The sequence below is a fragment of the Thunnus maccoyii genome, chromosome 19 (assembly GCF_910596095.1).
Source record: "Thunnus maccoyii chromosome 19, fThuMac1.1, whole genome shotgun sequence".
NCBI lineage: Eukaryota > Metazoa > Chordata > Actinopteri > Scombriformes > Scombridae > Thunnus > Thunnus maccoyii.
The window spans coordinates 28613786-28625785 of NC_056551.1; the positions used below are offsets into that span (position 1 = coordinate 28613786).

General features: G+C 37.0%; 1 protein-coding gene across 1 annotated transcript; it reads right to left on the minus strand.

Annotated features, from left to right (window-relative positions):
- Positions 1 to 679: 679 nt before the first annotated feature.
- Positions 680 to 11552, minus strand: abraxas1 (abraxas 1, BRCA1 A complex subunit). Its single transcript, XM_042394933.1, has 9 exons — positions 11432 to 11552; positions 9386 to 9476; positions 6941 to 6977; positions 6792 to 6858; positions 6509 to 6711; positions 5228 to 5347; positions 5031 to 5115; positions 4809 to 4923; positions 680 to 1153 (listed from the first exon to the last, which is right to left on the minus strand). Exons 1-9 carry the CDS (start codon positions 11510 to 11512, stop codon positions 810 to 812), a joined length of 1143 nt encoding a protein of 380 aa, XP_042250867.1. The 5' UTR covers positions 11513 to 11552; the 3' UTR covers positions 680 to 809.
- Between the last annotated feature and the right edge of the window lie 448 nt (positions 11553 to 12000).

The following is a 12000-nucleotide window of genomic DNA, read 5'->3' on the forward strand; positions in this document are numbered from 1 at the left end:
ACTGTCACTTATGTTGATGAAAAATAGCAAATTCTCACATTTAAGAAGCTGGAACGAGATAATTTTTGTTATTTTTGCTTGAAAAATGACGAGTAATTAACAATATTAACAGATTAATTTTCTGTATATTGACTAATCGTGACTCTTCTGTTTTTTAAATATCTACGTATATAAATGTGTTTTAGTTCAGTACGGTGGATGTAATCATGTCTCTCTGAAGCCTGGACGGTCGGGACCCTCACACGGGATGAAAGAGGATTATTCAGGTAGAAAATATTTTTAAAAAAACAAAATTCTGTTTCACAAAATAAAGTTTGTTTTCCTCAAATCTTATTTTGAAAAATAAACTTTTATTGTGAAATTCTTTAGTCAGTTTAGTTTAAAATAATTCAAACTAGATAATTGTAGAAAGCAGAATCATTCAGTTGTCATAACAACAGTTTGGAAACCAGATGTGATTCAATCTGATTTAAATATTTTTAGTTATTCTGTAAATTTATTTCATATATAATCGTTCACTCTAAACATTCAGCTGACTGAATAAACCGGAACTTTAGCAGGTTCTGGTCTGAAGACGTGTTGCTATGACAACAGCTCCAGATTAATTATAAACTGTCTTTGAGAAACTGAATAATCCAGATAAATTATAGATTATTACTGAACAAACGACTGCAACACATTATTTAAACAAAAGATCTTTATCAGGAAACATTTTAAACAACGATAAACTTCCGCTGTTTATTTTAATTTAACGGATTAAAAAACAAGATGGCGTCCAGTTTCCATCAATAACAAACGTATTTTCCACATCAGGATCTACTTTTCCTGCGTTTCCTCTCCCTGCCCGGCGGAGTTTCTTTCAACCTTTTCCTACAGTGAGTCGCGCTGCCGGGACGCGGCGGCGGGGAGGAGGAGGAGGAGGAGGAGGAGGAGGAGGAGGAGGAGGAGGGGGGCGTTTCCTGAGCGGCTGGAGTTTCAGGGTCGGTCGTGTTCGTCGTCGTCGTCGTCCCGGTGACGCAGGAGACGTCCGGTACAGGAAACGCCTCCACGGTTAAAGTCTGAGTGCGGAAGAGAGGCGAGCAGGCGAACAGAGCTCGGACGGCTTCGTGCAGCCGAAGGTTGTTCTTCTGCTCGGCTGGACGAGAATCTGCGTCTGAAGACAGAAAACAAGTTGAAAAGATCAGATTTAAAACATTATTAAAATGTTAATTAGTAGTAAAACATTTCCTGCATGTTGTCACGTGTGAACGGGAGCAGGGATCAATATATTCAGGGAAATATGTAAAAGGGTAACGTCCGTCTGATGAGAGACGCCGTCACGTGGGGCGAGCGAACCAATCACAAGACCTGATGCGTGGCTGACGTACTTGCGAGTCTGTTTTCAACATGGCGGCCGCATCATAAACTCTCTCATACTTCAGCTAAACAGGAAACACTAAAAATATGTTTCTGGAAACGTGTGAGGTGAGAAATAGACACAGTAACATAATATTGATCCATATTTGATCAGGTCTGTCTAGAGGGCATCTGTAACTGTTGCAATGCTGCCATCTGCTGGACGTGACGTGTTACTGACTGCAGCTGCACGTGTGAACAGTGAGAAAGGTTTTCCCAGTAATTTACTGGGAACTATGTGTGAAAGAGGCTTTTGTTGCCAGTTTTTTTTTTTTTGAGTAAGGAACTGATGACGTCGGAGGAATATGAATATGAATTACTGATGTTATTGTAGTTTTTATTGTAAACGATTAATCGATTAATCAAACGAAAGAAAAATAATCAAATATTTCAATAATTGATTAATAGCATCGGTGATTTTTTCTGCTTTATATCATAAACATGTTTGGGTTAAAGATATCTGAATATGTTCTTATATTAATGGACAGTTTTTCATCACTTTTTCACATTTCATAGACTAAACGATTTATCAGTTAATTGAAAAATTAATTAGTAGATCAATAAAGAACAAATTGAGTTCTTTTATATTTTCATGATTTTTACACCTCATATGTTACAATATGATTATTTATTACGAGCACATTTTAAATATTCTGGACAGTTTGTAACTTTTTCTCTTTTAAATGTTTAATTTCCAAGATGATCACAACAGTAAATAAAAACTTTATTTGACGTTTCTACACGACGGCTGACTGATGATTCACTGTCAGGTCAAAGACACTGAGCACCAGTTCAATACTATTCATTGATTATTAATTAGTTGTATTAACAGAAAACAGACACGTCTTAGTTAAACCAATTAAAATGAAGGCAACAGTTCATTATTAATGCAGACACATCTGGATCTCTGATATTTACCCACATGTGTGTTTAGTGCTGCAGTTTAATAAAACATTAAAGGGTCATCTATACGTTATCATGTTTTCTAAATAAAAAGAGAAACGCTCGTCTTCCGGAACGACGTTCGATAGATCCGTCACTACATGGTTTCTGTTAATCTGTCTGTTATCATACTCGACTATGTCTGAGGGTTTATTGGTCATCTGAGCAGAGAAACAGATAAATCTGATTCTATGTTTTCTGGGATTAAAGACTGTTGCAGAGAGAGACAAACTGCTCCGTATGTTTCGGTTCTGTAACTCAAGAATGTTTGAAAAGAGAAAAATATTTAATGAATAAACTGCTGACGGCTGTTAAAGAGACTCTTAAACCAGGAAATCAGAGGAGAGACTTTAAACGTCCACATTTATAACAATAACAGCATTAAATCACCATAAATGAGTTCATATCAGTTACACAAATAAATGATCATGTTGTAAAGAAAAGATCCATAATTGATTATTAATTAATCATTTTTTTTGTGTGTGTTCTTCTGAAAAGTATTATTTTGATATTTGTGACAAACATGAATATATTAAATGATCATAAATGAGTTCACTGTGTAAAAACACATAAACCTGATTTTATTTATGTAACATCTGCCTCCTACATGTTACATTAATCACGTCAGTTGAGCTTTAAATGGTCACGATGTCGAACAGCAAAATCTTTTAATACAGAATATCATTTTACCTTTATTTAATAGTTGTACATATTTGTGTTATTTTCATTATTTTATGCTGTTATCTTATATTTAATACTTGGCTACATAGTATCCATGGTAACGATGCAGCTATAAAGCCCGTTACCGTGGGAACCAGTCAGACCAGGTGAGTGTGTGACTGTTAAACCTGTAAATAATAATATTAATGTATAGCTGACCTGAGAGAGACTTTATTACTGATTATAATCATATTGACATTCAGAGTGATTATCTATGATTGATCTGTATCAATAATCTGTAATATAGTGAGTTATTGATCCTGGTCGAGTTTAGACCGTCGATCCTGTTGTTTGTTATTTAACGGTTTTTAAGCTTCGTCACAGAAATCATTTATTAGTTTTCTAAGTTTCCTTTGATTCAGATTTTATTTATGTTAAATAGTTTTACAGACCGAGTTCGTTTCCCTCAGATACCAAAGTGATTATAAGCAATAAACAGACGTCATAGAATCAACTGACGTTACTGTCAGCTGTTAGTCCACCACCATCATCATCATCATCATCATCATCATCATCATCATCATCATCATCATCATCATCATCACAACACAACACAGAGACTGCAGCCTGTCACTATTATCAGTGATATAAACTGTGAATATAGTTCCCCGTTACATTCACACCAATAAATGATCATGTTGTAAAGAAGAGTGTGTTTTTATGATAAATACATATAACAGATAAAGAGTCTGGACATGTTTCTCTCCAGTAAACAGTATCTGATAAAATGTTTGATTTCTTCTGAATCAAAGAGAAGCTTCATCATGAATCTGTCCTGCTGCCTTAAATGATACTGATGTCATCATCCATCTGCTCATCAGTTTGATTCTTTATCAATTCTATTATTGATTCCTGATACATTTTCTGTGTGTGTGGGGGGGAAAGGCCTCCACAGTGTTTTTATCTGTAGAAACAGAGTAGAAAAAGGTGAACATGTGACTGTTTGACTGTTGTTCAACCTGCCTGCATGACACTGATGTTATTATAACATTAAGATATTTACTCTCAGTTGGGAATCAGTAGGATTCCTGTTCAGGGAGTCAAACACATGGAATTCCTGGAATTTAAGCCCAAGTTTACATAGAAAGATGTTTCAGCTGTTTCCGCCTTATTCAGAATGATCATTTTACAAACATGACAGTTAAAACTGCTGTCATCTCTCTGCCTGAGATGAAGTCTGTCTCTCTCTCCAACATGCAGTCTATCCTGAAATGTTCAGGAACATTTCCTGCATGTTGTCACGTGTGAACGGGAGCAGGGATCAATATATTCAGGGGAATATGTAAAAGGTTGCGTCCGTCTGATGAGAGACGCCGTCACGTGGAGCGAGCGAACCAATCACAAGACCTGACGCGTGACTGACGTACTTGCGAGTCTGTTTTCAACATGGCGGCCGCATCATAAACTCTCTCATACTTCAGCTGAACAGGAAACACTAAAAATATGTTTCTGGAAACATGAGAGGTGAGAAATAGACACAGTAACATAATATTGATCCATATTTGATCAGGTCTGTCTAGAGGGCATCTGTAAGTGTTGCAATGCTGCCATCTGCTGGATGTGACGTGTTACTGACTGCAGCTGCACGTGTGAACAGTCAGAAAGGTTTTCCCAGTAATTTACTGGGAACTATGTGTGAAAGAGGCTTTTGTTGCCAGTTTTTTTGTTTTGAGTAAGGAACTGATGACGTTGGACATGACGTCCCTGCTCTCTGGTCTTATTCCAGTAAACTGAGTGAACCTGTGACGTACTTTTATCTGCTCTGCTCTGCTTCTTCTTCTCGCTGACTCTCTTCCTCAGAGCCGCAACGTCTGCCAGCAGAGTTTCCAGCAGCCGTTCGCTCTCCTCCACGTCGCTGCACGCTTTCTGGACAAACAGGAAGACAGAGAGAGAGAGAGAGAGAGAGTGAGAGACGCGGCAGGAAGTTAAAATGAACTCTTGAAACAGTTGAAAACATCTGCTCTGCTGTTCACCTGCAGCTCCGACTGCAGAGAATCGTTCATCTTGTTCATTTCGTTGACTTCTCTCAGAAACCCGTTGGAGGAGAAGAACTTAGAGCTTCGACAGGATCAGACACACACATATACGTCAGATATATTTATTTATTATATATATACACAAACACTGTGATGTGATGTGATGTGACGGTGTAGGCCGGCAGGAATGTTACCCGTGTTTCTTCATGGTGACGTTGTAACCGACAGCTGAACACGAAGCAGACACCTTCCAGTACGCCAGCTGCTCCAGTAAACCCAGATTGTTGACCAGTACGGGAACATTGATGAAACGCCTTCACGCCATAACGAAACCAGCATCGACGCCATGACAGCAGAGAGAGAGAGAGAGAGAGCACACAGCTTTTATACACTGATAGTAGTAGTAGGATAAAACATTGATTTAATAGAGCTGCAACTAACTCTTATGTTCATCTGTTGATTAATCGAGTAGTTTAGTCTATAAAAAGTCAGAAAATGGTTAAAAATGATGATCAGTGTTTCCCAAAGTCAAAGATGACGTCCTTAAATATCTTGTTTTGTCCAAACCGACTGTTTTGATAACTGATTCATCATTCTGAGTCGTTTTTTTTAAGAAGGAAAAAGTCCAAATTCTCTGATTTCAGCTTCTTAAATGTGAATATTTTCTGGTTTCTTTAGACTTTATGACTGTAAACTGAAGATCTTTGAGTTCTGGATGAAACAAAACATTTTAAGACGTCATGTTGGACATTTTGGGAAACAATTATTGACGATAACAATCAATAATCAATAAAATAATCGTTAGTTGCAGCCCTAAAGGTGATAGATGGGATTAAAAAAAGAGAAAATCAAAATATGAAATTAAAATGGAAAATACAAAACAAGATGTTTGATCTTTGGGGGAAAAAACTTGATCCACATTTTTCACCATTTTATTGACCAAACAACTAATCGATTAATCGAATCTAATCAACAGATTAATTGATGATCATTAGTTGCAGCTTTAAACAGAGACTGTCATCATCATCATCATCATCATCATCATTTCTACATCGCGGCTCTGAGTGTGGAAACAACTTTGAAGCAATATTATTTCGCAATTTTTTTTTTTTTTTTCAGATTTCCGTTTCTACTCCGATGACAGAAAAACATCCTGATGTTAAAGGACAGTTTCACAATTTTCTAAGTGAGTCTTAAAGCAACAGTCAGTGTGTTTCTTGCTGTAATCATCCTCCTGTTCATACGGACCATTAGAAGATCCCTTCATAATGACCTGTATGAAGTTTATCTGAAGCTAATATGAAGCTTCAGCGTCCAAATGAGTCAAATCCAGTAGATATCTTTCAACGTTACAGTCTTTTTAGTGTTAAAGTTCCTCTTTTTGTTACTATACTTCCACCTGCAGCTCAACAGGGAAACACACAGACAGTAAACGTGTCAGATATCCACTTTAGCGTGTTTATTATAGTCGTCACCTGCTGCGTGAGATGAAGGCGGCGTACTCCATCCTGTGGGTGGACCCCGGCGACGGAGACGTTAACTTGCTGGGCGTCAGCAGCAGGAAGATCATGTGAGGGTTGGACAGAGCGCTCTTCAGCTTCTCATGGACGATCCTTTCCCTGAACGTCATCTGTTGATCCGTGTTCCTCCGCTGGCGGTACCAACCGATCACGCTCTCCTCCAGCGTCCAACACAAAACACATCCGTCCACATGAAGTCTTTTAAACACGGATTCTTACAGTCTGAACACTGACTTACCTGCTTATTGTCAGCCAGGATCTTCTTCACTGCATCCACGTTCACCTCTCCTACGCTGTTATAGAAGCTGCGTACACACAAACATCATGATGTCATACGGCAGTAAAAACACTGCTGGACTGATAGAACTAATATAATCTGCTACTCACTGGTTCAGCTTGTGGCAGGCGATGTGCTTCTGGACATCTGTTCAAGAATAAAGATTTATTATGATGGTGATGGAAGAAAATATAATTCAACAAGGTAAAAATACTCCATTACTAGTAAAAGTACTGCAGGAAAAATGCTACAGTACATCAGTATTATGAGCTTGATGTAGTTAAAGTACTGCAGTAAAAGTACATAAGTATTATGAGCTTGATGTAGTTAAAGTACTGCAGTAAAAGTACATAAGTATTATGAGCTTGATGTAGTTAAAGTATTGCAGTAAAAGTACATAAGTATTATGAGCTTGATGTAGTTAAAGTACTGCAGTAAAAGTACATAAGTATTATGAGCTTGATGTAGTTAAAGTATTGCAGTAAAAGTACATAAGTATTATGAGCTTGATGTAGTTAAAGTATTGCAGTAAAAGTACATAAGTATTATGAGCTTGATGTAGTTAAAGTATTGCAGTAAAAGTACATAAGTATTATGAGCTTGATGTAGTTAAAGTACTGCAGTAAAAGTACATAAGTATTATGAGCTTGATGTAGTTAAAGTATTGCAGTAAAAGTACATAAGTATTATGAGCTTGATGTAGTTAAAGTACTGCAGTAAAAGTACATAAGTATTATGAGCTTGATGTAGTTAAAGTATTGCAGTAAAAGTACATAAGTATTATGAGCTTGATGTAGTTAAAGTATTGCAGTAAAAGTACATAAGTATTATGAGCTTGATGTAGTTAAAGTACTGCAGTAAAAGTACATAAGTATTATGAGCTTGATGTAGTTAAAGTATTGCAGTAAAAGTACATAAGTATTATGAGCTTGATGTAGTTAAAGTACTGCAGTAAAAGTACATAAGTATTATGAGCTTGATGTAGTTAAAGTATTGCAGTAAAAGTACATAAGTATTATGAGCTTGATGTAGTTAAAGTATTGCAGTAAAAGTACATAAGTATTATGAGCTTGATGTAGTTAAAGTATTGCAGTAAAAGTAGTGGTTTGGTCCCTCTGACTGATATATTATTATATATGACATCATTAGATTATTAATAGTGAAGCATCAGTGTTAGAGCAGCATGTTACTGTTGTAGCTGCTGGAGGTGGAGCTAGTTTACACTACTTTATATACAGTTAGATAGTTTAGTCCAGTGGTTCCCAACCTAGGGGTCGGGGTCCCTCCAAAGGGTCAGCAGATAAATCTGAGGGGTCGTGAGATGATTAAAACAAACTCTTCTCAAGTAAACAACTTGTTATTCACCAGACGCTGCTTCTGTTTCCCTCATGACGCATTTATGTGGTGTCGGAGTAATTGGAAAAATGAGTTCCCAACTGGGAAACTTTACATGAACGCTCCCTCATGTCGGAACAGACTCACAAGTCAACACTTCGCTAACAGAGACTGAGGATAATCTGCCAGCTTTCATTGTTAAAACTGGATGGAAACAATTAGAGAGTTTTGTCGTTGACAGAGTGTAAGAGCTGTGGGTTTGTTAGCTGCTGTTCTCGTCACCATTCAAACAGCTACTGTGCATCTAGAAATCCCCAAACTTCAGCAGGCAGAGATCTCTGACTGTCTGGTACTGCCGGACTGAAGTCAGAACAACAACCAGGAAAGTCTGAGAAAATTTTGGTACAAACTTGCTGAAAGTTGACGTCATGTATGCAGAAACATGACGGATGAAAGTAAATGTTTGGTTGATGGCAGGAAACTCTGCAAAGAAATCTTTTGCTCAGTTGTAATTTGTAATACGGTTTTAGGTTGTAAACTGTTGGAGTGACGTAGATTAGTTAGAAAAGTGATTTATTAGTATTAACCCTGATAACAAGTCAGATAAAGTAATATTTTAGTGTATTTATGGAACGTACAGGTGCAACAAGTCTGAGATAGAATAACGTCTTTATAGCGTTCATGTTGTTTCCACATAACGACCAACAAGCAACGATGACTTTCCAACTTCAAGCACATGAACGCACCGTTATATACAATTAATCCATTCATCATGTGACTGACAAATCACTATAAAATATCATATTAATACCATATATATAAACATTATAATCAAAGCCTTCTTCAAAATGACTATAAATAAAAATATCACCACAAGAATCACCATAATAATCTTACAATTAGATTATCATCATCTTCAATTAAGACAATTAAGTCTCTTTATTCAGATCAGTCACAAGTCAAACAGGTTGGGAACCACTGCTGTCATATTTATAACTTATAAGATTATTGAAGATTTTGTATATAAATTTAATTAATCTGAGAAGTGACCAGTAACTGCATCTGTAAAAGTCAAATACTTCCTGCAGTAAAAATATAAGACAGCATAAACAATTGAGTAAATGTACTTTCCTGTATTATATTGTATGATATGATATGATATGATATGATATTATATTATATTATATGTGTCAGTGAGGATGTAACACTGGATAACTTACTGTATATTTCCTCGATGTGAATGTGATCAGCCTGAGAGTCACTGATGGTGATCTGCTCTTCAAATTTACTCTCTCCAAGGATCAGACCTTCCTGCAGAGTCACCACACCAAATACAATATACATATATATACACATATATATATTATATATATCATGATTTAAAAGTGAAACGTTGACTGTGGTCTGAAACATCCACTATGTTCACTCTTATGAGTGTTAATTTTTAATTTATTTAAGTAAAGAATTATTAGTCTTTTACATCAACACCTATATTGATCCTGTTTAGGAATTAAAATCATTTATCAGAAACATATTAAACAGACACTTAATATAATATCTGTAAGGGTTTTTCTTTATTTTTACTATTTTCTAAATTGATGATATGTGAACCAGCTTCATGAGGTCGACACCTGGATGGTTTCCAGTTAACAGCTGAGACTCATTAATAGTTAACTGGTGGAACTTGTTGCCGTGGTGATGTTAGTACACAGCAAACAGTCCTGTTCAAATACATCATTCAAGACAAACGACGTCCATCATTACTTTAAGACATGAAGGTCAGTCAGTCCAGAACATTTCAACAACTCTGAAAGTTTCTTTAAGTGTCGTCGCGGAAACCATCGAACGCTGTGATGAAACTGGATCTGATGAGGAAGAGTTCCTCTGCTGCAGAGGAGAAGTTCATCAGACTGCCAGCGTCAGAAATCACCAACTAACACCTCAGATTAGATCCCAGACCAACCATCATCACAGCAGACACATCTCAACAGCAACTGAGGATCAACTGAGGAGACTTCATGGTAGAACTGCTGCAGAGAAACAGGACTGATGGAGACCAGTAAGAAGAAGAGAAACAGGACTGATGGAGACCAGTAAGAAGAAAAGAAACAGGACTGATGGAGACCAGTAAGAAGAAGAGAAACAGGACTGATGGAAACCAGTAAGAAGAAGAGAAACAGGACTGATGGAGACCAGTAAGAAGAAGAGAAACAGGACTGATGGAGACCAGTAAGAAGAAGAGAAACACCAGGAAAGGACATTAGACGAGGGGAAATCTGTTCTTTGGTCTGGTGAGTCCAAATTTGAGATGTTTGTTTCCAACCGTCGTGTCTTTATGAGACTCAGAGAAGCTGAAGTTGTGCTTAATGGGACAATCATTTGTTCTTCAGCAGGACAACGACCCAAACACCTCCAGACTCTGTAAGGTCTGAATGATAAAGAGCTGCAGCAGATGAGCTGATCTCCACAATCACCAGACCTAAACCCATCAGCTGGATGTGAAAACTCCTTCAACACTGTTAGAAAAGCATCCAGGTGTCGACCTCATGAAGCTGGTTCACATATTATCAACAGTGTCATGAAAACAAACACCGGCTCATCTCAGGAATCTAACATATGAAACGTATTTTTAGTTGTTTAACACTTTTTGTTTACTGCAGAACTTCAGTTTTGTTCTACAATGTCTTGAATGCGCAGGTGTGTCCAGACTTTAGACTGATACTGTATATTTAACGCTCTTTATTCCAGTAAATATACTGTATCAGACCACATTGTGGGCGGTAACTGGCCGCCAGCTATTAAAACATGAAATTTAACTGAAGTAAATATCACTTGTTTGGTTCAACATGTTCTGAATTAACCAGCAGACCAACAAGAGTCTTATATTGTCTTTAGTCATCTTTCATATAGTTGCACACGTGTCAGTAATCAGTTTCTTATTAAATTAGCAAATTATTGAACGGAGTCTGGAGCGTCGAGAGTCTGTTGAACCTCAGCTTTGGTTAAAAGTTGCATTAATATCGTGCTAAAAGTTTTAGCTTCACTTACACGACAAATACTCCAAATCACAGGCTGAAACCTCGACAACCACACTGTTAAACAACAACTAAACAACTTAAAAGTTGGCTGATAATAAACAACACAGGGACGTTTCACTTCTGTTTGCTAGCTAGCAAAGCATTTAAACTGCCCGCCCACGAGCGTCCAGTAAAAACAAAAACACAACAAAAACATTAATTTTTAAAAAATGTGAATATATTTCTCACCACGTCTGAATCGCTGTTAACATGCTGAAACATTAGAGAAGCTAAAACTATCCCAGACATCCGGACCGTCGGCTCCGCCATGCTGCTTGTTGATGAAGGTTGGTGACGTCAGGAGCGTCACTGAGCCGCAACATAAACGCAGCAAAAAATGTGCGTTTTCTCTGCGCAGGCGCAGGAAGCTAATTTATGGGATTACATTTGTGTCATAATAATTGAACAAATTCTCCCGAGAATGAAACATAAATAAATAAACAAATATGCAAATAAATAAATTGAAAGACCTCAAAGGCAAAATGTAAAACTATATAAATGGGCTGCATTTCTTTCACTGATCGGGATTTCTCTTTTGTGGTCACCTTTTTCAGATTTGCTGCCTCATTTTTCACAGTTGACTCATCTCTCTAAGGTAATGGGCTAATGGGGACCCACCTGCTTCCCTTTTTTGCTTTTTATTCCCTTTTTTTTCTTTTTATGATAATTGTTCATTTTGTGTAATGTTGATCTTGATGTGTAGGTCTTGAATATAAAATTGTGATAGTGCAGAGGAGAATTAAAAAAAAAAAAAAAAA